The 27,779-nt window shown below is 43.5% G+C and overlaps 2 protein-coding genes across 3 annotated transcripts in view; both read right to left on the reverse strand.

The window, feature by feature from the left end:
• Positions 1 to 1,872: 1,872 nt before the first annotated feature.
• Positions 1,873 to 3,313, reverse strand: TMEM81 (transmembrane protein 81). The gene has a single exon (XM_040462230.1). It carries the CDS (start codon positions 3,101 to 3,103, stop codon positions 2,258 to 2,260), a length of 846 nt encoding a protein of 281 aa, XP_040318164.1. The 5' UTR covers positions 3,104 to 3,313; the 3' UTR covers positions 1,873 to 2,257.
• A 1,594-nt stretch (positions 3,314 to 4,907) lies between these two features.
• The window catches only part of RBBP5 (RB binding protein 5, histone lysine methyltransferase complex subunit), a 35,786-nt gene continuing 12,914 nt past the window's right edge, over positions 4,908 to 27,779 (reverse strand). The window contains exons 4-14 of one of the 2 annotated variants that reach the window (XM_040462304.1): positions 21,074 to 21,214; positions 20,111 to 20,273; positions 18,258 to 18,367; positions 17,106 to 17,225; positions 16,864 to 17,017; positions 16,696 to 16,767; positions 15,961 to 16,078; positions 15,260 to 15,329; positions 14,657 to 14,886; positions 13,502 to 13,579; positions 4,908 to 6,959 (exon numbers count right to left, since the gene is read on the reverse strand). In XM_040462304.1, the coding sequence (XP_040318238.1) occupies positions 6,931 to 6,959; positions 13,502 to 13,579; positions 14,657 to 14,886; positions 15,260 to 15,329; positions 15,961 to 16,078; positions 16,696 to 16,767; positions 16,864 to 17,017; positions 17,106 to 17,225; positions 18,258 to 18,367; positions 20,111 to 20,273; positions 21,074 to 21,214 (1,285 nt within the window). In that variant the 3' untranslated portion in view covers positions 4,908 to 6,930. Of the gene's footprint in view, positions 6,960 to 13,387; positions 13,580 to 14,656; positions 14,887 to 15,259; positions 15,330 to 15,960; positions 16,079 to 16,695; positions 16,768 to 16,863; positions 17,018 to 17,105; positions 17,226 to 18,257; positions 18,368 to 20,110; positions 20,274 to 21,073; positions 21,215 to 27,779 lie in introns of both variants that reach the window. The other variant, XM_040462303.1, reaches the window with a different exon arrangement.

Consider the following 27,779-nt stretch of genomic DNA (forward strand, 5'->3'; position numbering starts at 1 on the left):
CCAAGTCAAATGGGACCACAATAAAAGGACAAGTGAAGAGACTCCCACTGGCCAAAATTGGGGACGATTTAAACACCAGAAATGAGGCATTAACGGATTATATATAATGCACTAAAAAAGAGAACCCACAGAGAGCTCAAAAATAAAGAGTAGCTCTCCTTTACAGAAAAATGCAGCCTAATAAGTACAGCAAGGGCACATTAAAGACGCTGCAGTTCCCAGCAGGTAATAAGCAAGGATCGTGAATGGATTCCAAGGCGTTAATGGCTTTTAGGAAACCAGATCATCACAAAGTATTGTCCCACAAATAAGTGATTACAAGAGGAAAAAAAAAAAAAATACACCTTTGGAGAGACCGGGCAGTCACCACCTTAACCAAATCGTCGCGCGTATCGTATCGGTAACGAATCACCCGACACCGTGCACCTGTGGTGAGCACTGGACATCATTTGTGTGGAGCTGTCATCAAAAAATGTTGAAGATCCATTCCTCCGCAATCCGGTCATGTGACAATGACGACAAACCCGGACTGTGGGGCACTATCCAGGACAATCGGCCCAGCTAGACTTTTCAATGAGATCAACGTCATGCAAAACAGCAACAAAAAACCCAGGAGGTCTGTTGTAAAACTAGACTTAAGAGAAACAACCAGAGGTAATATGTGGACCTTCATTCGATCCTGGATCAAACGTTAAAAGGCTATCAGATTTTAGAAGTTGGGCAAGACAGAGAATTAACAACCATACGCAAGATTAGGGAATTGTTCACTTTCTTAGGTGTGAAGATGTTGCAGTTGTACAGAAGAATCTTTATTAGCAGATGCATACACGATCTAGGAGTAAAGGGTCACAATGTCTGTGCCTAACTTCCAAGTGTTCAGTAAAATCAGCATCTATTCAGAAAGATAGACGTAGCAAAACATTCACAGTTGGTGGATCTAAGCAGAGGATCTATGGGTTGTCATCAAACTTTTCTTTCCACTTTTCTATGGCGTGGAAATTATTTTTTAACGTTTTTTTTTTTTTCTTTTAGTTAAGCTAAACCATGGGACTCAAACTCATGACCCTGAGACCAAGAGTCACACGCTCTACTGACGGAGCCAGCCAGGTGCCCCTGAAATTGTTTTTAATAGAATAATGAGCCATTAGCCATAATTTTAACTGAGTTAGCATCCTCAGGGTTGGGGCTCAGGAATCTTGTTTCAAAAGTTTATCCAGGTGATTCAGACACATAGCTAGAGAAGAGAACCACTAGTCCAAGTCTTCGTATCTGCTACCATGTCTGCAGCTAGAGAAAAGTGAGGAGAAGAAATGCTCTAATTCTCTCAGAATGAGCTCAGGGGGTGGCTGAGCCTCTTCCCCGACAATTCCATCAGCTAATTACCTCACACTGCCTCAATGGTCTCTGAGGGTCTTAGGATGTATTTCCTACGGAGGTAGGAAGCTCTTAGTCCCTCCTTGGACAGCCTTGGCTGCTGGAAGAAACCAATACACTTGACCTTTCCAGGAACACACACGTCAGGGCACTGCAAGAGCTAGAAGAACAGGAGCAGGAGGCAAGCCAAGGAACTTGTTCAGGGGAAACCTACCAGGTGAAGGGTCCAGCGTTTTACCAGGAGTCTTTAACACTGAACACAGAGGGTTCACCGGGGGCGTAGAGAAGGAGCAATGTATTGAGTGGCTGTTACATACCCGGGTCAGATGCCATTACTAATCGCCTTGGCTTGTGTAATGCCACACATGGGCATATGCCGTCCTCCAAAGCGATGTGCTCAATGTCTAAGAAATCTAAGAAAGAGGAGAGCTAGGTTGATTATGGGACAACTTACACATATGCAGGAGATTTTTACTAAAGAGCAGAGAAGGTCAGGTCTATACACAGCCACTGTGAATTATTTTTATTGAAGAGGAAAAAAAGGTTTCCACTAGAAAAGCTATTAATATATCCTTTATGTGATTATACCACTCAGAGGAAGGGATGGAGGTAGAGAGGCCTCAAATTGTGAAAGATAATGACTGCGATCTTGAAGACAGAATCTTCTTCCCGGGACAGGGGAGGGGCCTACACTCGGGCTTCCCAGGTGCCACGTGGGCAGGAAAGATCAGGAAGAGATCCACCTGGGACACGGAGAGGCAGAGCATTGCCCATCACCCTACCATGGTGTTGCCCCTGTCCCCGGGCCCCACTCACTTTTGGCAGTGGAAGCCCTCCCTCCTGGCTGAGCCACAATCACTCAGCCAGACAATCCTTTGAAGAGCTAGCTTGGCTTCCTAAACAGCCAGTCCAGGGTCCTGGGCAGCCAGTCCTTCAGGGCTTTTAAGGACTCAAGGCCAGCACTTCTATAGACCACCCTCAGCCCAAAGCCCAGAGCAATGGCCATCAATACACCACCAGCCACTCCACCGACAACTCCTATTCCCAAGGCTACAGCCACCTTCTTCTTCCACCGTGGGCGGTGGGGCTCGGACTGGTTGTCTAGATTCGCTTCCAGGCCCTTATCAACTAACTTCTGATTCTCGGTAAGGGATTGATGGAAATTCAGGTTCACCAAGTCAGGGGGAAGGACCCGCAGCCCAAAATAGAGTCTCTTGACAGGTCTCAAGTTTTTTAACAGCTGCACATCACACCGGTATGTCCCAGAGTCGTACTCCTGAACAGAGGGAAACCTCACAAAGGAGGTACTGGCTCGGAAGGGTTTGAAGATCTCATCATCAGTAGAGATGATACCCCGGGCGAGTCTCCAGGTGAACCGGAATGCTTCCTGCCCAATCTCCAGGATGTCTGAACTCAGACAGCTGAGCTCAAATCCCTTCCCTTTGGGAATGGTGAAATGGAGCATTCCACAGATCCAGTTGGTCAGACATTCCAAGCGCTGAGATTTACACTCTCTTCTCACACCATCAGGGCCCACCTCGCAGACTGTCTCTTCTTTGTAGCCAAGGCCACAGGTGACAGTACAGGTTGTGGCATTGACAACGACCTTCCCCACGGCTTCTTGCAGCTGCTTAGGGATGGCCAGTGTTTTTGGCAAAGCCACCACCAAAGGCAGAGAGAAGGCGAACACCAGGCTCCCAAGGATGAGACCAGCGGCTGAAATCTTCATGTCTCGGTGGGCATCTCATCACCGTCAGCCAGCACCCCGCAGAGTTCCAAGTGAATCCTCTATGATATCACAGCTTACTTCCTTTGACACGAGATAGCGTTCAATGTCACAAGACAGGGCGCGGCACCCACTGTCGGCGAAACACTGCAACTCAATAAACACAAGCCCAGTCCTTGCGAAGGGGCGAGGCCACGAGGCAGGAAAAAAAGTCCCAACTTCGCTACTTTACTTGCTCTTGTTAGTGACTATTTCACGAGTCTCCGTTCTTCTCAGGCCCTTGTAATGAATTTCAATCCACCCTCTCGGGAAGAGACTTCAGGAGCTGAAGCGAATTTCCAAATGACGTCAAATGCGTAGTGAAGCTACATTCTTCCTTACCCTGCTCCTCCTCTCCAAGGTGTGGGATCCAAATTAACGAGCTTCAAAACCTCAGTTAAATCTGACCAAGTAAGAGATCAAATACCAAGTCAAAAAAAAAAAAAAATTATGTTGCATTAAGTTATTATTGATTTTAAAGTCTCCTAAACCTTCTGTAAAAAAAGGATTAAGAACTCTGGACTGAGATGCAGCTGACTGATCCTTCCTCAATTTCGATTTCTATTTGCTCCTTTGTAAATTAAGACCTCCTTGCCGACTTCAGGAAGGTCACCTTGGGCATCAAATGATAAACTGTACACGAAAACGCTTTGTAAAGTGCGAAACACTGTTCACGTGTAAGAAATTTTAAAGAGAAATGAGAATTCATGGGGACGCCCGGGGGGCTCAGTCGGTTAAGCTTCCAATTTTAGCTCAGGTCATGATCTCACAGTTCATGAGTTCAAGCCTCGTGTCGGGCTCTGTGCTGACAGCTCAGAGCCTGGAGCCTGCTTCGGATTCTGTGTCTCCTTCTCTCTCTGCCCCTCCCCTGCTTGTGCTCGGTCTCTCTCTCTCTCCAAAAAAAAAAAAAAAAAAAAACCCCAATAATAAAAAAAAAAAAAAAAAAAATAAAAAAATGAGATCTCATGAAGACAAGGACCAAGCCCCCCTTTGAGAATCCAAATGTTTATCAGCAAGGGCAGGGGGAGGGGAGGGCGGAATATGCCCAGTATGGCTCCTCTCTCCCATTCTACCATGCTTCCTTCCCAAGGGCACTGAAGGTGTCTTCTAGGGAAGAAGACACCTAATCCTGCCTGCTTCTTGGCCTACTCCCTTTACAGACCAGAGGAGCTCATCATTCACTCAGGTCAAGGTTGCTATGAAACAGCTATGATGTCAAAGACGGGTTCTTAGTCACAGGACAGAAAAAATTAGCGGTAGACACTGCTAAAATTTGACAATTTGACAATGATTCAAATCAAAGACTTAAACTGACTTTACGGGTTTGAAAGCTATTTCAATGAGTTTTATTTAGTCTAGATTTTTTAAGTCTAGTAAAGAGGAATTCAATGGTATTTATGCTTTAAGAAAGATGCCTGGAAGGAGGGAATGCCCTCGCATGCATTTCTGTAACATCCAGAATATCTCCCGGCACTGCGGCCTCTATCAAGCACTCACACACACTTACAGAGTTAAAAAATTTGGAGAGATCATTCCTAGACAATCTTTGCGATTTAATACCAACTCTCTTCTTCAACTGTTTGTTTATAATCTCGTCTAGAGGCCGAACTCCAGACTCCGTGACCACCGCCCTACCCCTCCCAGGTCTGCATCTCCACACAGAAAGATTGAACATCAGCAACAGTAAACTGCATTTTCGGTCATACAAATCAAAGTGGCTGGTGAGTTTCGGAAGCGATCAGTGTCTACAAACAAACATCTACACCTGTTCTTTAATAAACATCCGCTTTTATTTACAAAGCATTAAAGCTTCAGCAAGAAGTACCCAAGGCTAAGTCTCATCTTGTACAAAACTATGGAACATTAAAAAACGAAATGGGGGGAGGGGGAGGAATGACAAAAGAGAAGAGAATATGCATATGTTGTACACACTGAGAAAATCAAACTGGATAGAAAGTTCCAGGAGCTGAAAGAAATTCCAAAGCATAAATAATTATTAGGAACGGCTGCCAGAGACAACCTGACAGGGCTGAAGCTGATTTTCTCAGCAGCCGGCTTAGGAGGTGGACACGGCATAAACGTCCCAGGGCACGAGCAGAGGGCACCACGTTACTTCGTCCAGGAAGTGGGGCAGAGCCTTCCGTTGTCACACAGCTTGTGACGGTGCACAGCACACAGAGAAATGGAATGGAAACAAGGTCAACAAAACAAAACACGTGTCTAAAGAGCCACTCGCCAATCTCAACCACCGGTCTGATGTGAAATACAAAATGAAATTCACAAACATCTGAGGGGAAAAAAGTGGTGGCATCTAAAACGACAGACATTTTGCAGTTGACTTAGGGGGAGCTCTTACTTCAACTACTGAATGTTCTGGTTCTAAAAGATGGAGTGGGAGAAAGAGGCTCTTCCTGATGTATGTCTACTTTGATTGCTCTCTTAAAATCCAAAAGATAATCAACTTGTCTGGCCGGCTACAGAAGCACCCAGCGGCTGGTGGAGCTCACAAGCAGCACAGTGCTGACACTCTCCTTTGAGAAAACCACGGAGCTGGCCACCCAGGGTAAGCGCCTCCTGCCGGGCCAGCCAGCCCTCTCCACACCTGGTCTCTGGACTCTGGGTTTACAGAGAATTTCAAACACCTCATGGATGCGTCCATCCAATTTGCTACTTTTTATACAAAGAACAGCAAAAGCAAAAAGCAGAAAGTAAAAAATTTTCTTAAAAAGCTAAGCAACCTTTCACAGAAAGGAAGAGACTGACAACAGGTGGCAGGGAGAAGGAGCAGGAATACAAGAAGGGAGAAACGTAATGACCGATGGGAAGGACGGCTATCCATAGGCAATGATAAAAAAAATTTTTTTTCTCCTTGACCTTTGATTTGAACTATGTTGTCACTGCTGCTTTGATTTCGGACGGTCTGACTTTAGTCGTTTGCATAGATCCCCCACCCCAATAAAAACGCAGCTTGCTGAGAGACCCCTTGGTCTGTTCCCCTCTCCGTAAGCCAGTGCAGGCAAAGCAGTGTGAACTACGGATGATTCTTTGCTGCAGATGGATGAGACTAGCTACTTTCAAAAACCATGATTAATGAGAATGAACCACCACTGGAGGAAACCATGCAATGCCAGGAAAACAAAGAAAAGCCTTGACCCTCTTCCAGCCCAGCTTCTTGAGCAAAATGGGGTATGTTAAGAAGAGGGGGCCTTTCTTATCTTTCTTCCCTTTCTGAAAACGAACTCTTTCAAGCACTTTCTTTTCTGCCCCTCCTCTGTACGCAAAATGGAAATAGAGGAGGTATCTGGCGAGAGAGGGAGTTTAAAAATGGAAGACAGAATATGCAACAGAAGTTTTTCTAGGACACCGGCTGCAAAACTTCAGATAAGATTAAGTCACTCGAGGACATGCATGGAGGATGAAAGGCTAATAGGAGACAGGAAATGTCAGGTCAAAATGATCCTGGGTACAACAGTTAGAGGAGCAACACTGGTCTCTTTTGTCCAGCAACAGAACTAAGCATTGAAGCTTGAATGAGTCAAAACTCCTGCTTGATATCTTCACGAATCCTCATTCCTGAGAGCCTATTTGGACTTCTGCTTGGAAGGGAAGGGCCGTATACTCTTCTTCCATAATTCACTTCTTCATTCAAACATACGATTCGCTCCTTCCACCTCCTGGGTCGGAGGTAGAGGCCTTTGTGTTAAATTAAAGTCAATCTCAAATGACTGACCACAGTGTCCAGAGGCCACATGATGGCAAAGTGGGGGGAGAACGAAGAACTTCAAGGGTCTTCATAACAGTTCTGAGATTGCTCCCCCTGCTAAAGAGATTAGACACAAAAAGATTTCTTTTAGCATCAACTTCGCCCGGTAGCCTACAAGCACATAAGTACTGACGGATGCTGGATGATGGCTGACACGCACACGTGGGCTAAGAATTCCCCCTTTAAGTGAAAACCGATTCCGAATCGCATTTACCTTTTACTGAAGCAACAAAAAATCCAAATCCCAAACCCCCACCCCAATACTTTCGTCAGCACTGCCCCAAAGGGGAATAAAAGCAAAATGATCAGAGTTCTACACATTTGCTAAGCTGCTAATAACCGTTTTCTAACCTGGTTAAGCAAATGCTTCACAATCCAAAAAGCGCAATAAGTAGAGGAAAGGAAATTCTAGGGTGCTACACCTTTTAATCTTTCCTATATTAGACTAATCAGTCACTAAGTGGTTAACAATGAGCAACAGACCGTTGTTCAAGCACCCCTGTTCCTTGACTGACATTCTCATCACCTTAGAACCTAATATGGTGAAATGTGAATGAAACCTACTGTCGGCATTTCTATGCACCAACAACTGATCACTAAATAAAATCCTGAATAGTAAAATCAAACGAACACTTCCCTGATTATTCCATTATTCCATAGAAGCTGTTCAACCTCTGAGGGACATCCTTAAATGGGCTGCTGTGAAATATTAACTAGGAAGTGTAAGAAGAGAACAAGGTGAAGAAAATCCTCCCAGATGTCATCTGGAATGGGGGGCGGGGGGAGGACATGCCACTTGAAGGTATAAAATGGTTAAAAAATAATGTCCAAGTTATGAAAGAAAAGTACCCATTTATAAACTTTGCTTTTAACCTGATTTTTAAAGTAAAAGTTCAAGCACGGATGAAAACCAGCAATAAAAATATAGCCCCAACTGCCTCAGAACAGACGAGCAATTATGCGATATAAACTCTCCTGGATGCTACATTGTTAAAAATCAAATTTAAACTTTATACAGTTCAGTAAGATAAAAAGTTTATCTGGCACTTTTCAGATCTCTCAACATAAAACGTAAAAACTTCTTGAATTGATTAAAAAAAAAAAATGCTTGCCGCAGAAGAATGTACTGCGCAGGACTCAATACCATGCCTTTATCACATTAAGGCCAGCTTCACTGATTATTCCCATAGGTACCCTGACCAATCTACTTTTAGCCATTTAAAAACGAACACAGCATTAACATTTTAAGCCTTAATCACGACAGGAAAAACTGGTTTGATCATAAATCAATACTATTAATAATGGGCACTCCAGATGACTAATGAGGTACATTACACTGATTATCTGAGGTCAGTTAATGTTTCTGGATCATCCTCATTTATGTGGACAGACCAAAAAAAAAAAAAAAAACAACAACAACAACAAAAACAGGGCGCCTGGGTGGCTCAGTCGGTTGAATGTCCGACTTCGGCTCAGGTCATGATCTCGCAGTCTGTAAGTTCGAGCCCCGTGTCGGGCTCTGTGCTGACAGCTCGGGGCCTGAAGCCTGCTTCAGATTCTGTGTCTCCCTCTCGCTCTCTTTCTGTGTCTCCCTCTCGCTCTCTCTCTGCCCCGCCCCTGCTCACACGCGCGTGCGCTCTCTATGTCAAAAATAAATAAAAACATTAAAAAAAATTAAAAAAAAAAAAAAGCCACACACAAAGGCTTGTTGAAGTATCAGGTAACAACCCAAAACCACAGTAAGCAATAATACTATGAGCAAGATAAAATAGAGAAACAGTACAAGAGAAGAGCTCCAGGCTATTTAAAAATCTGCCCCAAGGATCTGTATTATTTTGCTGCAACATAAAGGAATCGCCAAGAACAGAAAATTCACAGAAACTGAGCTCAGGGTGAACAGCTGTCACCGTACCTCCCAGTGGCAGCCAAAGCCAAGGCAGTCTAAGAAAAACTGGATATTAACTTTCAAACGTTACCTTAGTCCGCTAATAAGATCACAAAGAATAAGAAAGAATATCCAAGTAGCTGTATGATTTTAGCAGGAGTTCATATATCAGCCTTTGAAAGACTGATCATTTAAAAAAAGAGAGAGAAAAGAGGTGGGATAGGGAGTCTGGGTGGCTCAGTTGGTTAAGCGTCTGACTCTTAACTTTGGCTCATGTCATGATCTCACGGTTCCGGAGATAGAGCCTCGTATCAGGCTCTGCACTGACAGTGACGAGCCTGCTTGGGATTCTCCCTCTCTCTCAAAAATAAGTAAATAAACCTTAAAAGAGAGAGAGAGAGAGAGAGAGAGAGAGAGAGAGAGAGACGAAGTGGGAAAAAAAAACCTCACCCCCTACCAAGCATTCAAAACAATCGGATTCAGGAGGTGGCTCAGAGGTCTGGGACAGCGGTGTCCCCACACGCAGGGAAATCGACATGGTGCCCGTGTGCCCCCAGAAGCAGCGCCTATGCTCGCTTTGGCCTTCGCCACCCCCACGAGACCCAGGTACATACCAACTTCTTCATGCCCACCATTACAAGAGGCCTTTAGACCATGTGTGCGACGTACCACAACTCTGTCACACTTGGCTACTGATTCTGTTTACTGCCGAGAAGCCCTAGTTTTTGGGCAGTCTTTGAGCAGTCACACAGCAACAAGGACCCTGGTGGTTCTGCTCAATCTCAAGTTTCTGTTCTGAGGGCTGTACTCTGGAGAGAATCTAATAAGGTAATTTAGGGGAATCACAGAGATGGCGTCGACGATGTGGATCTGGCCTTTCCAAAAAGTCCAAAGCTCACTCAGGGCTACCATCGCTAAGTAAGCTTCGCTGACAGGTCCTCATTCATCACGGAAGGCATGTCTTCACGGATGTGGGTCCACTGAAGCTATTTAACACCCATGAGCTGTTTGTCAGGGAAGAATTTTCTGTAGGCCCAAGTTCGAGATGGCCAGATCATTCCTATACAGGTCTATGTGTCTTCTAATCTTCCCTCAAAATGCATAATCTCCTGTTGCAACACACAACAGGCTATCAGCTTTATCAGGACCAGTTAGGGCTTATCGAATAGCTTCATCAGTAACTGGTCAACTGCACATTTTAACAAACAGTGGCCATTTATCTACCTTGAGCAGCAACACAGCCTGCACCTGTAATCCTTTCAAACAATTTGGCTCTGGTGCAAAAGTAGGGCACTGGGGGAGAGGGGAGATCCGCAAAGCTTGACTCTGCAAATACAATCCTCCCACTGAATTGATTTTTGAAGATGCTTCAACCTCAGGCATCTGGATCAGGTTTCGTATCTTAGTATCTCCTGAAAATCTACAATGACCGCACATCGCTTTTTACGGAACATCTCTAAGGCGCGGAAGAACACAAAACTCGAATGCCAAAGAGGTTTTACCTCAGAATCCCACACAAAAGATCCGACAGGCTGTCCTGAAACTCAAGAGGCCTAATGGAGTTGTCCCCATTCTCCCCGAGATGCGCAGCCTCCATAAAGACCCAAACCACACCGCAGGCAGTCCGTGAATTTGGGTGCAGCCTTCTGAGGAAGTCTTGGGAGCAAACCACAATGGCCACCTTTGAGGTTTTCTAAATCCTGCTCCTCAGCATTCTCTGGTTTCATCTGGCCATTGCGGTTTGGGAGATTTCCATTCAGGAAAAAGTCAAGGAACGGGGCCAGAGAAGAAAGGCGAAAACGGGAGGAAGGAAGTGTAGTTTATGTGGGGAAGTGTGAGCTGCACAGTCATGAGAGGCTGGTGCAGTGTTTGCATCATCTGAGCAATTGTTCTGTCTGTGTGATGTCAAAAGACCTATCATCCCCCTGGCGTGGAAGTCCCCTCTAGTCCTTCTAAAGGATAAAGCTGTAATGGGGCACCTGGGTGGCTCAGACAGTTGAGCGTCCGACTCGGGCTCAGGTCACGATCTCGAGGTTCACGAGTTCGAGCCCCACATCGGGCTCGGTGCTGACAGCTCAGAGCCTGGAGCCCGCTTCGGATTCTGTGTCTCCCTCTCTCTCTGCCCCTCCCCCGTTCACGCTCTTGTCTCTCTCTCAAAAATAAATAAACATAAAAAAAAATTTTAAGGATGAAGCTGTTAGAACAGCTGCCTCTATTTAAGGCTGATCAACTCGAGCACCTACTAAAAATAATGTAGAAAATAAAAGTCCGGTTTACAGCCCCCCGCTATTCCGAGATACAAGTTCTAGCCTTTAATGAGGTCACTACCTTATTTAACCTTGTCCGCACAGTGAGTAGGAATTAATTTCTAATAAGCTCTAGATAATGGTATCCATTCTTGCCGAGGAGCTTCGAAACACTAACTTCTACTACTGAGGCATGTATTACACACATACTTGAAAATGTCATTGCAAACCGTATTCAGTATTTTGAGAATTTTAGGAAATAAAAATGGCTGAGCAAACTTTTCGACATTTGATTTTGACTCTCGTTTAGACGTTTTTCAAGTACATCTGAGAAACAACACTGCTATTGTACTCTATGCTGTAAAATCTAACAGTGGTTCACGGGGTCTGTGACAGAAACCCAACTGAAGAAAGGCCAGGGATATTTACCTAACTGCTAGTGATCAGATCAACTATAATTAAGTTGAAATCACGGAGTTATAGAAAGGGAAATGTGAATTTTCAAAAACTTTTAAGTGGTTTATTTGCCATACACTGACTATTAAAAAGCAAATGATTAATTACTGGCAGGTTTTGAAGAAGCTAGGAGACTATGTCCTAGAGTATTTCAATTAACTCCGTATGTCTGGCCACATTTTACATCAGCCTCAAGCATTTCAGCTCGTTAGGCCAGAGAAATCTATTTAAAGGTAAACCGTGTTTTTCTGTAGTGGCCACAGCTTGTACAAGAACTGGGCTATAGAAGGATCGTTTGTATTTACATGAATCAATTACTGGCCTGCAATCTTTGTTGGCAATGGCCATGAAACTCGTCCCGGCTATTTTAAAACACATACAGAGAGAGCCTTCAGTGGACTGAATGTAGAGGTGGTAACTGATCCCCAGTGAACAACATAAATAGCGCTGTTGGGGAAACAATGCTGCTGTCAGTGCCACGCGTTGGCTGTGAAAACGGAACATCTAAATCTAGCGCGTGAGGCGGAATACTCAAAGTGAGTAATTGAGTCTGCTTCGGCTTCTCTACGGAAGAGAACTCATGTTCATCACGATCAACTGACTGAAGGTGTACCTCAAACAAGGAACTCTGTTCCACGTTGTAGTAGCGTGTCACGCCAGCACAGCTGGGGTCACATGCTGGAGTTAAAATTTTAAAGCCAGAGGATGGGGCGGGTGCCTGACGCACCAGACAGTTAAGCGGCTGACTTCGGCTCAGGTATGATCTCGCGGTTTGTGAGTTCGAGCCCCGCGTCTGGCTCTGTGCTGACAGCTCGGAGCCTGGAGCCCGCTTCAGATTCTGTGTCTCCCTCTCCCTCTGCCTCTGCCTCTCCCCCACTCACCCTCTGTCTCTGTCTATCAAAAAATGAATAAACGTTAAAAAACAATTTTTTAAAAAAAATTTTTAAGCCTGAGGAATAAAATCTGAATACAACCACTGACAGTTTATCAGCCCTGCCTCTGAGTCTCCCGACCTAGCCACAGGGAATCTAGAGCACTGCCCGCACTAAGGCGATGCTCATACATACGTTTTCCAAAACCCAGTCATGTCTGAATAGAAATGGACTCTAATTTGATTACTATTTTCCAAACAAGAGACCATTTGGCCTGCATTCGCAAGTATTTGACAGGAAATTAAGATTGTTCTCCATCCCCCCCAAAATTTCCTCCCTCAAGCAAAGTGAGAAAACTCAGTAAGTTTCAAAGGCTTAGGAATTAAGAAGCTACACAGATATGGTTGCGGTCTTTGTGGCAATCTCATCCTATTTGGAAAACCATCTCACCTTCTTCCTCAACGTGACGGGACTACTGACAGACAGCTTTGTCACTGCTTCTGGACTACGGAGAGAGAGAGAACCCCCACCTCTGGCATGTGAACAGTTTAAAGAAAGACAAAACGCTACAAACAGCTAGGGCTGCATAAAGCAAGCTTTATACACTTCTGGTTATCTGTCTGGCTCTTTCATTTCAGGCAAAACAAAACAAAAACCTGGAAGCAAACACAGGCAAAGAAATGAATTAAACCAGGGGTTCTTACCCTTTCGGGGCTCACGGATTCCTACAGGAATCTGATGAAAGCTATGGGCATCTTTCCCACAAAAATATTCACACGATGTTTTGCATATAATATCAGGGGAATATAGATCCCCTGAAACCTATTTACAGACCCAAGGTTAAGAGCCACTGAATTAAGCCAAATCTGGTTTTGCCTGCCCTTGGCAGCAGCCTGAAACTCAGAGAATGTCTGCCACTGGGAAAAGGAGAGAAGGAGGGAAAGAACGCTGCAGTTAAACGGAGTCAGGGGCTGTACAAAGCAAGGCCACGAAGCAAGCCAGACAGCGCTCCCAGTGTGTCCTTACCTGTCAACGGCTGGCTGAGCTCCGCCTGCACTTTACCCTTCGCTGATCCTTCCAGAGGTAAACCTCTGTCCCCTTTGTAGAGTTTCGGTTTAAATGGAGAATCTTTCTCTTTACCTTTTGATCCTTTAGGCCGGCCTGCTTGCTTCTTCTTGGATTTGCCATCCCCCTTCACACCCAGTAGTGGATGGACTTCTGTAAAAGGACAGAGAGGCACGGAAAGGGATCCACACGCCGCCCATCCCAGCACCCCAACCAGACACGCGCCGCACGCTGTGACTACCCGGGAGCAAAGAGTGTTGCTCTCGGGTCCCAGATCCATTAATACAAGGAGGAAAGTTTGCTCTCACTGATTCTAAAACTACAGAAGAGTGTGGCCGCTAAATGGGAAATAGTTGCCTGACCAAAGAGCACAGATGGCCTGTATGGTTCATCCCATGGCAGCTCTACACCAGCAAGGTAGCTGAAAAACACACTGACGACATATCGCATGCGCCAGGCCAGGGATGCACACGGGCACACCGGCATGTGGGAGCAGAAGGGGAATTGGACTTTGGAACCAGACAGACCAGGGCAACGATACTGACTATGCCACTGCCCGAGACCTTGGGCAAGCCCCTTGACCTCTCAAAGCCTAAAGTTTCTCCTTTGTAAAGCAGAAACAGTGAAACAACTTGCAGAGTTGATGCACAACTCAGCAGTGATCAACAAACACCACACTGCCTGGAGCAAGCAGGCATACTCCACCCTAGGGAGACGCACAGCTGCACAAGTCACTCGTGTGTGCTTAGCTAGAAGAGAACGGATGGCATTCGGGAGTAAACACACGCACGCACCGTCCAACCTATTCCCCTGTCCTATCCCCAGAGGCGATGATAAAGGCTTCCGGAGTCCGACTGCAAAGGTAGGCAGGAAGAATGCAAAGATTATCCAGGCCTGACTAGTACTTTACCACCTAGTGACACCAGTCCACAGGGAAAAAGAAGAATGGTGTAATGAAGCACTCTGAGCCAGATGTCAGGAGATGGAAAGCTGTCACTTAGGCCAAGTACTAGAAGGCATAATTTCTCTGATTTAAAAGAGAAGCAAAAGAAGATGAAATCGTTACCAAGCTGGAAGGCGCGATTAAAAAGAAAAAGAAAGGAAAGAAAAGAGAAAGACTCATGGGAAATTTCCTTCAAGGTAAAATCCCTCAAATAGGAAATGACCAGACTGCGCTGGAGAGGAAACAGTGATGTCTGTTCGGCAACAGGGGCAAGACGCAGCTCTTACCATCATTGGGTACTCCTTGAAGTTCTATATTGGTTGTTTTGGGTTTCTTCTTAGGTGGCTGGGACCCATCTGCTGAAGACTGCCTCTTCTTCTCTGAACTAGCCCCTTCATCCATCAGGGAGGTTTGGACCGCATCCGGTGGGGGGCCATAAGGATTTTCTTCCGGATCTTCTACCTCAGGGGCAATGGGTAAATATAATAGAGCCTTTGAATCTTCCAGCTCTTCATCACTATTTGGAACAGGATCAGCCAAGGGATTGGAAAAAAGAGGAGACAGTTGCTTAAACCATGAACCCTTCCTCTAGGGCAGAATCACCTATATTAACCATAAGCAACAGGTATGGATCTAGAACTTTAAGAAAGCCAAGATGAGTTAAGGGAAATCTGACTATACCGATAATAAAATCAGTCGTAAAAATAAACAGCATAAATGAATTATTTCAGTTTTTCTTAAGATTCTCTATCAGGGGAACAGGGATGGGATTTCTTGTACACCAAAGACATTATCATTTTGAACTAATGAATGAAGGCTGACAGAACAGCCAGGAGGAGGGGGAGCAGGAGCAGCAGCACCCTGAGGTCTCACATGCAGAGGTGGCTCACCTGCTACAGAAGGCGGCAATAGGGTCCACACTGGTGACATCCACTTCCTCATCCTCTGCAGCATCAGCCCCTGCAGGAGAAAAACACAGTGGAGGTATGAGAAGAAGGTATAAAACTGCTTTTTACTTGCAGCCTAATGATATCCATACACTAAAATTCCAGAGAAACAAAGAAAAAACCAAATAGTTCAGTATACTTAATCATTCAACAAATATATGCTGAATTTCCACCCCCATGCCGAGCACTGCTAGGTGCTGCATGTAAATCCTCATTTAACCATGTGCAATTAATCAGGAAACACACACAGAAATGGTAGGAGTGCTGTGGAACCCTAGGAAAAATGAAAAATGCCCATGGAAGCCCTCCGTCAGTGCCTACCACCGAAAGACTCTTGAAACACCGTCAAAACTGTGTGAGCTTGGGGCGCCTGGGTGGCCCAGTCGGTTGGGCATCCGACTTCGGCTCAGGTCATGATCTCACAGTCCGTGAGTTCAAGCCCTGCGTCGGGCTCTGTGCTGACAGCTCAGAGCCTGGAACCTGCTTTGGATTCTGTGTCTCCCTCTCTCTCTGCCCCTCCCCTGCTCATGCTCTGTCTCTCTCTGTCTCAAAAATAAATAAAAACATTAAAAAAAAATTAAAAAACAAAAAACAAAAAACTGTGTGAGCTTAAAGAAAAAGAGACTGCAGTCAAGAAATCTTACCCGTCTGCTCAGGCTCACTCTTATCTTCATCTTCAATATCAAACTCTGATTCCCTTTCCTCATATTCTACATTTTCATCCAACTCCTTGAAGTCTGGGGCAAATGCACTCCAATTTTCCTACGCCACAGACAAAATACACTACTTAACCACATGAGACAGCAGCAGTCTATGAGCTACACGTTACTGATATAAGTGAAAGATCGGAGGATGTAAGAGACGCAGAACTCGGAGATCAAACCTGGCAGATAATAAAAATCAGGTATCTGTAAGGTTTTATTATCTTAAGGTATTTCGATCTTAAGCATTCTCTTATTAACCAGAGTTCTTCCATAAGAACCGTCATCTTTAATCTTCTCAGGATGAAATGATCAGGTAAAACGTTAACATTTTCTTAGGGGTATGCAAATTACAAAGTAAAGGTATTCAAAATAAAACCGGGAAGTAAAACAGAAACTAACTGAGCTGAAAGTAAGAAGAGCAAAAGAGAACTCTCTCTCAGGTGAGTAACAGAAAAATACAACAGGCTTTCTCCCTGAAAACAGAGCTAGTAAATCAGCTTTGGGCTAAATCTCTCCCACCAAAATAAAGCAAAACTGCATCTATATTTAATTAAGTTACAAGAAGCACATGCAAAAGAAATTAAACGGGTCATTTTTAGCTTACTGACTGTAAGGTTCTTGGATATAAAGAAAGGGTGTCTAGCTTCAAAGCAATTAAACCAGAAAAAGACTTACTACTTGATTTTGTGCCCAGATAGATACCACTCCACTTGAAATGGATGCTATGATGGGTCGAACAGGATGCCACTAAATTTAAGGAAGGAAAGAAAAATCGGCTCTAAGAATGGATCCGAGATGATGTGTTGCACGTCAGTGACGACAGCAACCTCTCCTTTTACTCACAGCTACGTCCAAGAGGAGCTCTCCTCTCGTGCCATGGAGAATCTTCACCAGGTTGCCAATGCTCTTCTCCCAGATGTACAAGGCGTGCTGCCGGGCTGAACCGGCCACTATGTATTCTCCATCCCCAGAGAAACAACATTTCTTCCACGGGGTTCTGAAGGACAAAGAAAGTACCCAAGGAGAACCAGAAGCTGAGCCCAGGTCATGAACTGTCCCATAGTCTCCCAGGTTGTGAGACGTACCTATTTACCAAGTCCTGTAATTTCTGCATAGGTTCGGGCTCTCCATCTCTTCCGCAAGTTAAGATTTCTCTGCCATCATAAACCCGGATTATCCGATCTGCTGTGTTAATTAAAAAGCAACTAGAGAAAGGATAAAAATATCAACACCGAAGGTCATAAATCTGCTTCTGTTAACATTTTCCGTTACTACCCGTTACTTAGGACAGTACCATAAGACAACTAATAAACTGAGAAGAGACTCAGTGATAGGCTAGAGTACTTCTGTATTTACCTATCACCTTCCAAACCAAAATATAATTTGAAGTGAAAATATGTTGTATACTCTGCGTGTATCCCTGAACCCTATATGCACCAACTAATCTTCAGTGTTTGACTGAAATCCAAGACCTCTAAACCGAAACCAGCTTGCTGAATTCACCAACTGATAGATGTATGTGAATACTTCATTTTCCTGGCCTGTTTTGTACATAACGTATTCTTCCTAATGAGTTAATAAACTAAATCTGTCATCTTAAAATGTTCAAATTTTTACTATAGTGACGCTGGAAATCTAACATAGAAGTTACCTCACTACCTTCTTACAGATTTCACCAACCTTTTCTTAATTCAAGAGAATACTGAACATCAATGTCCTCAAAGTACACACGAATGGTCCTACACAAAACAGGAGGACTGTCACCTCTCTTCCTGACACTGACAACCTGATTCTTGTCGTTTCTGTGACCTACCTACTTCTAGCTGGGTAACCAAACTTACCAGAAAAACACCTGACATTAAAAAGGTAAACAGACTTTATGTAAATAGAATGTATGTTCAATTACTATGTGAATTCTGTGACATCAATTCTGATTATAAGAAGAGCTGACTTTGCCCAGTGCTTACCATGTGCCAGACACTGTAGGTCTAAGCACATACCACCCAGACATCTTTTCTGTAAAAGGACTGCCCGACAACCTCCAGAGAAAGAAGAAGTGACTGCTGGTTCAATGCGGAACATTTTATGGACTTAAGAACCAGATACTGACAGTTTGATTACTTTTTAAGTAAACTTTCTTAAAAATGTACGCATAATATACACAAAGACTGTGAATCTCAATGTATGTTTGCATTCTACTCACTTTTAAAACTGTCCCTAAAAAGACAAGGTCTCACCTCCCCTTCCGGGCAAACTCTATTGACTTAATAGCTGTGGTATTGCTTGTTCCAGTTGTTACTCTGAAGGAAGCAACAAGATCCTGAGAATCTGTTTTTAGGACCAAAATCTAAAGTTGAAAGGGAAAAAAGAAAGTTAAGTATTCTGGAAACTTCGAGTAAGTAGATCTGGCTTCCATCTCTAAAGCTGGGTATAAATATAAACATTTCTGTTCTCGTGTATTCAACCTGATTAACGGGTACCGCCTTTTAATTCTTCAAATAAAGGACCGTGCCTTAACCTTTTCTTAAAACAGAATGTTTAGTGTTATTCACAATAGTCAAAAGGTGGAAGCAACCAAAGTATCCATCAACACACGAGTGGGAACGCAAGAGGTGGTGCATATATACGATGGAACCGTATTCAGCCACAAGAAGGAGGGGATTTCTGGCCTGCGCTGTGCATGAAGGAATCGTCAGGCCATCAGGCTAAGTGATATAACTTCAGGCCACCAGGTTAAGTGATATAAGCCAGGCACAAAAAGACAAATACCGTATGAGTCCGCTTACAGGAGGTACCTAGCGTGGCCAAATCTAGAGGGACAGAAAGTAGGCTGATGGCTGCCAGGGGCTGGAGAAGGAGCAAGGAACAGAAGTCCTTGGTAAACAAGTGGCGTTTCAGTTCTGCAAGATGAGAAAGGCTCTGGAGATACATGGTGGTGATCGCTACACAGTAGCGTGAATGTCCTTAATATCACTCAACTGTACACTTAATGGTTAAGATGGTAAGTTTTACGTTGTAATTTATGTTGTGTGTAGTTTACCACAGTTTCCAAAAATGGCCACGTTCTAAGACAGTCATGAAATTATACTAGCCTGTATGCCCCAATATCAATCTCCCTCTCGCGCGCGCGCTCTCTCGCTCTCTCTCTCTCGCTCTCTCTCTCACACACACACACACACACACACACACACACACACACACACACTGCCTAGGGGCACTTGGGTGGTTCAGTCAGTTAAGCGTCCAGCTCTTGACTTCAGCTCAGGTCATGATCTCATGGTTCATGAGTCTGAGCCCCGCAATGGGCTCTGTGCTGACAGTGTGGAGCCTGCTTGAGATTCTCTCTCTCTTCCTCTCTCTGCCTCTCCCGTGCTCGCTCTCTCTCTCAAAAATAAACAAACATTAAAAAAAAAAAAATCAAGTTTCCTAATGGAACTACAAACTCTAAGTTTTTTTTTTTTAATTTTTTTTTTTAACGTTTATTTATTTTTGAGACAGAGAGAGACAGAGCATGAACGGGGGAGGGTCAGAGAGAGGGAGACACAGAATCGGAAACAGGCTCCAGGCTCTGAGCTGTCAGCACAGAGCCCGACGCGGGGCTCGAACTCATGGACCGCGAAATCATGACCTGAGCCGAAGTCGGCCGCTTAACCGACTGAGCCACCCAGGCGCCCCAACAAACTCTAAGCTTTTAAAAGGGACCTGAAAGCCCAGCTAAACCTGACTTCTACTCCACAAAACCATACGTTAAGCTGGCCTGAATTATACAAGATTTACAGAACCAGGCATTAAAACATTTTCAACAGATGTATTCTACTGTATGCTATGACTCTTAACTTTTATAACTGAGTAACAGCCCCTCATTACTAGCATCCAGCAAAAGGCCCTTCCACCCCTTCCTAAGGCTGAATTAATCCCTCACCACGCTAAATCAAAAGAACAGAAATTATTATGAAGGCATGAGAGGAAAACAGGCTACATTTGCCATCAGCAGGAGACATGCGTAGTCCAGGGATAAAAGAAACGTCAAAGGAAGCAAAACAAGTAAATATGAACGACGGATGCTTATTTCACTACCTTCCAGGCTTACCTTTCCTTTTGCATTTCCTGTATAGATATACTCCCCTCGCCTATCAAAAGATGCAACCACGTTCAAATCGGAGTCATCGTCTACCGGCAGAACAACATGCTTGGAATCTGAAAGGGTCAACATGACAGGAGCAGATTTCATGGGACACACGAGAACCTTGTTCCTGTTTAAAAATATGAATAGTACATTGGCTGTTGCTTTGGTATCAGAAGGCTAATTCTCTTGCCCTTTTCCCTGATGCCTGTCACTACCTTCATCAACTCTCCCAGCCCAAGCAAATTTCAAACGCGGAAAGGCCTAAAATCTAAGTGTCTAATAACAGGGAAATAAAAACAACTGAGTACAGCAACAGGATGTAATCATTAAAATTAAATATGAAGTGGTAGCAAACTAGTAGAAATATGTATGCAACAAAGTAACTAACAAACTAACTAAAACCATGTAAAAATACATATTTACGTATATCTCATACGCACGTAAGTGCCTTGTGAGCTATAAAGCACGATGTAACAAGCTTTATACTTAAAGAGACCTTGACTAATAGAGAACCCAGAAAAATGAAAACAGTTATGTTTGGGTAATGGAACGGTGGGTAACTCTTTTTCTTAAATGTAGTTGGAATACTGAACTATTTCCGTCAAAAGAAATTCAAATAACTGTCAGGGGTAGGGAGGGACGGGAGGCGTGGAAAGCTCCAGGTCAAGGACCCGTTATTATACTTATTCCTACCTCTGCCTGCTTCCAATGTCTTAATATTGGCCAGTTTTTAATTATATAGCACTCACTCTCCTTAAAATCTATTCAGGAGAGCCAACCTAGACAGAAACATTATTTTATGTAGAAGGTTTGAAGAGATGTGTACTTTTGCCCCCTAAAACCTTAAACTGAAATTGTCATGAGCCTGGAGCTAGTCCATACAGAATCAGACCCTGCCCCAGGAAAGAACAGCACAGATTAACATACTGATCTCGTGGATGGTACTGGACTTTTAAGATGGGTGAAGGGAACCGAAACCTCTGGTCACAGTCGCCTGAAAGGACATCCCACTGTGACACTATGTTATCAGTAGAAGCACTCACGAGCTTATGACCATCTCGACTCCAGCTGGAGGGGGAAAAAAAAAAGAATTTAGCACATATTCTAAGTTAAAGTACACTGTAGCGCTCTCGTGGATAAAAATGCAGAGTCACACACACCACCCTGGCTGCCGGAGTCAAAAATATTTCCTTTTTTAACATGCACTCAAATCCACAACAAGCTTTCCCAACTAAGCGATAAATAAGAACGTCTACATGACATCTTTATATGTAGTAACAAAAGCTCTTAATAGCTCAAGATAACACTACAAGTGGCTCCAGGAAATAAAAGACTCAAATATTTTAGAAGAGTCTACAATTTGCTAGCCCTTAAGTGTTGACATAACAAGTATTTTTCCCCCCTTGGGGGAGGGCAGAGAGTATCTGAGCTTTCTGAGGTTGTCTCAGAAACAGCACCATTAGGGGCGCCTGGGTGGTGCAGTCGGTTAAGCGTCCGACTTCAGCCAGGTCACGATCTCCCGGTCCGTGAGTTCGAGCCCCGCGTCGGGCTCTGGGCTGATGGCTCGGAGCCTGGAGCCTGTTTCCGATTCTGTGTCTCCCTCTCTCTCTGTTCCTCCCCCGTTCATGCTCTGTCTCTCTCTGTCCCAAAAATAAATAAACGTTGAAAAAAAAAAATTAAAAAAAAAAAAAAAAAGAAAGAAACAGCACCATCACAGTGTAAACAAAACAGTAAAAATCTGTTATTTAAAATAACTAAAAAAGGAATCCTGCTAAGTATAGCTAAACACCCTGGACAATACATATAAAACAAACAAAAAGACTCTGAAAGGCAGAGAAAGAGAAAAGACAGACTGGCTAGAGACTACAAGATATGAGGAATGCCACCACAGAAAGTTCCCTGGATTTTATTTTGCCTTATATATCCCAGACCGAGTGATGGAGAAGCCAATACCCAGTAATACCAATGGAATCACACAAATAAAGCCTCAAGAAGAGCGTGCTTTCATGAGCCAAAGGACCAGGAAAGGACAGCCCAGAGAGACAGAAAAGTTTTAGGCAATAATTATCCCGGCAATCACCATTCGAAAAACTGCAGCCCCACCTCCATCCCAGTCAACGAGGTCTAAATAGAATCTAGACCTCCACTCTTGCCTGGGTATAGCAAGGCACCCTTCCCCACTAACTGTGTTGGTGTGAGATAAAGCTCAGTGGGCCGCCAGATTGTAATGAGGATTCCCACTGCAGTGTAAGTGGAGGCCACATGGGGAACAGGAGGAACAAGACACTCCTATGCTTCCCAGCCAGGATGGAATCAGCCTACGAGGCCAGTGGAGAGGCTGAACTTCCAACCCCACCCAGCATAATGATGCCAGATGAGAAGCCTGGACTTCTAACCCAGCTGGCAGTGAACAAGATGGCACCCTCTCTTCTCTGCGGGTACAGTGTCAGAGGCGGCCAGCTAAAACACAAGATTTAAATAACCTCTACAATCTCAAAACACAATACCCAAAATGTTCAAGTTTCAAATGAAAATCACTATCAACCCAAGAACGAAAAACAGCTCAACTTGAAGGACAAAAGACAGTCAACAGATGCTAACACAGAGAAGACGCACATGTTACAATTATCTGACAAGAATTTTAATAGTCATCATAAATATGTTGTAACAAGCCATTATGAAAATGCTTAAAACAAACAAACAAAAAAACCCCCAGAATGTCTCAGCAAAGAAATAAAAGATATAGAGAAGAAGAGCTGAAATAGGAAGTTTATTTTTTTTTATTTTATTTAAAAAAATTGTTTGTTTTTGAGAGAGAGCGAGCGCGCACCCGTGCACACACACACACATGCACACAAGTAGGGGAGGGGCAGAGAGAGGAGGACAGAGGATACAAAGTGGGCTCTGTACTAACAGCAGCGAGCTCGATGTGGGGCTCGTACTCATGAACCATGACCTTGACCAAAGTTGGATACTCAACTGACTGAGCCACACAGGTGCCTCTGAAATGGGAATTTTAGAAGTGAAGCACACAACTAAAATAAAAAACCCAATAGATGGGTTCAGCAGCCAATGGAGAAAAAAGAGGAAAGAATCAATTAACTGAAAGACAGAATAATAATTAGCCAATCTGAATTAGAGAAAATAGAGACTAAAAAATGAACAGAGCTTCAGGGATTTGTGGAACTACAATAAAAGATCTACTATCCACACCATCAGAGTCCTAAAAGAAGAGAAGAAAGAAGGGGGCTTCAAAGTATTAAAGAAATAATGGCTGGGGCGCTTGGGTGGCTCAGTCGATTAAACATCTGACTTCGGCTCAGGTCATGATCTCACAGTTTGTGAATTTGAGCCCCACATCAGGTTCTGTGCTGACAGCTCAGAGCCTGAAGCCTGCTTTGGATTCTGCGTCTCCTTCTCTCTCTGTCCCTCCCCTGCTCTCACTCTGTCTCTCTCAAAAAAATGAATAAGTGTTAAAAAAAAAAATTAAAAAAAGAAAAAAAAGAAATAATGGCTGACATTTTCCCAAATTTGGCAGGAGATATAAAACCTACAGACTCAAGAAGCTGAGCAAACAAACATCAAACAGGGTGAGCTCAAAGAAATCAACTCCAAGACAAAGAGACAAACTTCTGAAACCTAAAGACAAAGAAAAAACAATCCTGAAAGCAGCAAGAGAGAAAGGACATTTTACCTATGGGAACAATTCACATGACAGAAGATTTCTCATCAGAAACCCTGGAAAAAAGTAGAAGGAACACATTTTGCAAGTGCTGGAAGAAAAATACTGCCAACCCAGATTCTATTACCAGCAAAAATATCCCTCAGGAACAAAGAGGGAATCAAAACATTTGTCACCAGAAGATCTACCCTAAAAGGATGATTCAAGGAAGTTCTCTAAACGGAAAGGAAATGGTAAAAGAAGTAATCTTCGATCATGAGGGAAAAAGAACAATGAAGAGAGTAAAAATATAGGTTTATAACATCCATTTTTTTCTCTTTAGCTTTGATATTTGCAACAAAAATTGTAACACTGTCTTATGTGGGTCTCAAAGCATACAGAGGAAATATTTACAACAATTATACATGAAAGAGGATAAACAGAGATAAGGTTTCGACACTTCACTTGAACTGGGAAGATGTCAACAGCCAGTGGATGGTGATAAATCAGGCGTACACAACATAATACCTAGTATCCACTCAGGTGACACAAATATCCTGCAGCAGTTCCCACTTTTTTATTTTTTAATAAAGTTTATCCATTCATTTTTGAGAGAGAAAGAGGAGAGCAAGAGCAGGGGAGCAGCGGAGAGAGACAGAGAATCACAAGCAGGCTCCACACTGTCAGCACAGATTCCAATGAGGGGCTTGAACTCATAAACCATAAGATCGTGACCTGAGCCCAAGTCTGACGCTTAACCAACTGAGCCACCCAGGCACCCCTACAGCGGTTCCCTCTTTTCCATGGCAGATACAAAGACCCTGCAATGGATGCCTGAAACCATTAATAGTATTGAATGCCACATAGACTGTGCTTTCCTATACATACACACCCATGACAAAGTCTGATTTATAAATTAGGCACAGTAAGAGATTAACAATAACTAATAATAAAATAGAACCATCTTAACAATATACTGTAATGGAAAGTACGTGAATGTGGTCTCTCCCTCTTGAAATCTCTTAATGTACTCTACCCACTCTTCTTGTGATGATCTGAGATGATAAAACGCCTGTGTGAAGGCAGGAAGTGAAAACGATGTAGGCGCTGTGATGTAGCATTAGGTTGCTACTGCCCTTCTGACAGTATGTCAGGAAGAATCATCTGCTTCCTAACTGCGGTTGACCACAGGTAACTGAAACCACGTAAAGGGAAACCACAGGTAAGGGGGACTACTGCAGATAAAGTGGAATTCTAAAAAATGTTCAAGAAACCCACAGGAAGGTGGCGGCGGGGGGCGGGGGGAACAAATGAAAAACAGAAGGGACATACATACGTACATATATAAATAAATAAAATTTAAAAAACAAAAAAGAAAGAAAAACAGAAGGGACAAAGAAACCCCAAACCAGTATTTATCCAAATTTTGCAAAGAAGAGACGCTGCTACCGAGGAACTTAGCAGGCAATATACCTCTGTGGTTAAGAACACAGGTTCAACAGTCAGACTTAACCTGAAGCCTACACATTACACATTCTCGCTGTGTGATCTTAGTCAAGTTCTACACCCTCTCAGCTTCAATTTCCTCGCCTATAACATGGGAGCAATATTATCTACCTGGCAGAAGACTGTTAACAGAATTAAGATCAGTATATATACAGTTCTTAGCTCAATGACTAGCACATGACAAGTGCTCAAAAACCATTAACAATTATTTGTGTCAGAGACAAGATGAATGTACTCCCAGACCTGGGACTGAAGAGGACAGGGAAGGCTGGGGTAAAATAAGGAAGTGAATATAAAGGGATCAAGAGCAAGTCTGCATACAAAAGGACTCTCTCCCACCAGCTCTAGAACACCTGCAGTCTAACCCCTCAGAAAGACAAGCAGAGGATCCTTTCAGAGAACGTGAACATAAAAAAAGAAGAGGTTTGAAGACGCTCTTTTGTTGAGGGTTCCTAACAAAAAAACCAGCGATCCACCCCATTTCAGTGAAGGGTAAGAGAGTGAGCTAAACTTGCAAATACTGTAACAGCATGTCCGTGGATAAGTTCTGAAAGTAACAAACCAAGACAAAGATACATGTTAATTAGAAATATGAAGATAAGTATCAGAAGAAATAGACAAAAAAATGAAAGCACAGAGGGCTGGCGTGGGGAGAAACAAGGGACAGCTTTTATTGTTGCTCTTGTGAGCCTTATAGCACGATCTGACTACAGAACTGAGTGCCAGTTCTTCCATTTTTTCTTTAAACCCTTTTGTATTATAATATCCTTTTTCCCCCCACAGCAACCTTGTATTTCTGTTAAATTAGAGGGGGGATCCAATTTGTAAAATTAATTTAAAATTAATCATTAACTAAAAATCTTTAATTTAAAATTAAACTATAAACAAGTGAAACCTAAGAGAGGGTCTCCCATTAAAAAAAAAAAAAAACCAACAACAATATATTCTACAATTCCAAATTCTACAAGGAGGTACAAAATTGGAAGCTGGGGCGGTGGGGGGAACAACCAGAAGCTGGAACATAGCAGTAAAATGGCAGACAAGGTTCATAAATCACAGCACTTACCATCTCACAGGAAGGTACTCATAAAACAAGTTATTTGCAATAAAATAATAGGAGACACGCAACCATGATGTCAAACTACCGTTGCCCCCCCCCCCCCATGAATATCTTCATCCAAGCCAGAAATCTGAGGATCCTTTTAATCTCCCACTTCCCTCATTCTCCGTTGTTTGCTAAGGACTAGGACTCTTATTTCTGTCCATTCTCCATCGGCAGCACTCAGCTCCGGTCCTACCACAACCGTGCTCATCATCTCTAGCCTGGATCCCTGCGCTTTGCTTATCTTCATTCTCTGTCCCCTTCAATCTCTTTTCCACGGGCTATTTTATTCTTTTTTTTTTTTAACCTTATTTTTATTTATTTTGAGAAAGACAGAGCCAGCAGGGGAGGGACAGAGGGAGGGGGAGACAGAATCCCAAGTAGGCTCCGCACTGTCAGCGCAGGGCCCAATGTGGGGCTCGAACTCATGAACCACGAGATCATGACCTGAGCTGAAATCAAGAGCCAGACACTTAATCAACCAAGCCACCCAGGCATCCCTTTCCACGTGCTTTTTTATAGAGGTTTTTAAATTCATTTTAATTTTTTTTTTACAAAATTTTTTTTTTTTAAATAAAAAGCTCATCGTGTCATTTTCTTTCCTACACTATCTTAATGACTTCACGGTTACCTAAAAGGTAAAGTTCAAACTCACAGTATGGCACACAGAGTCCTCTTTGGGGATCTGTTTACTGGCTCTTGCCGTACCCCATCCCCTGCACCACAATCCAGCCATCCTGAACTACCTACAGCTCCCCATCGTCCTGTGCTTGACTGAAGCTGATGTACCTGTGCCTGTGCAGCATCCTCTGCTTGGACTACAACTGGCAAATACCTACTTATCTTACAGGTTTGAAGTTAGAAATTATGTCACCTAGGAAGCCTTTCCTGACCACTGTTCTCAGTACATGGGTCATTTCCTCCTTTGCCTCCACTAAATCTCAAATACAGTTCTTGTATAGGACCCATAAAGCTTCAGTACTTGCACATGGTACGTAATTCATGTTCAGTGTTTGCTGAATGAATGAATATGTAAGTGAAAAAGTTTACGCACAAAGACATTCGCTAAACATGTAGCAGAGAACCAAAGAATTGTTAAATAAATTACAGTTCATCCATGAGAACATATGTAGCCATAAAAAAAGTGTTTAGAGGCTATGTAAGCAGGAAATTGTCTGGACAGGGTTAGGGAGGAAAAAAGCAAAAAAAAATATAGAATACATTACAATTACAAATTCTGTTCTCTAAAAACCATATATAGTGGGGTTCCTGGGTGGCTCAGTCGCTTAAGCATCTGACCCTTGATTCTGGCTCAGGTAGTGATCTCCTGGTTCGTGGGTTCAAGCCCCACATCAGGCTCTGCG

The sequence above is a fragment of the Herpailurus yagouaroundi genome, unplaced genomic scaffold (assembly GCF_014898765.1).
Source record: "Herpailurus yagouaroundi ecotype Mexico unplaced genomic scaffold, PumYag 308, whole genome shotgun sequence".
Lineage (NCBI taxonomy): Eukaryota > Metazoa > Chordata > Mammalia > Carnivora > Felidae > Herpailurus > Herpailurus yagouaroundi.

Bases quoted from the DNA above. Each gene is read 5' to 3' on its own strand.
- TMEM81 (XM_040462230.1), bottom strand. From the start codon at position 3,103: ATGAAGATTTCAGCCGCTGGTCTCATCCTTGGGAGCCTGGTGTTCGCC.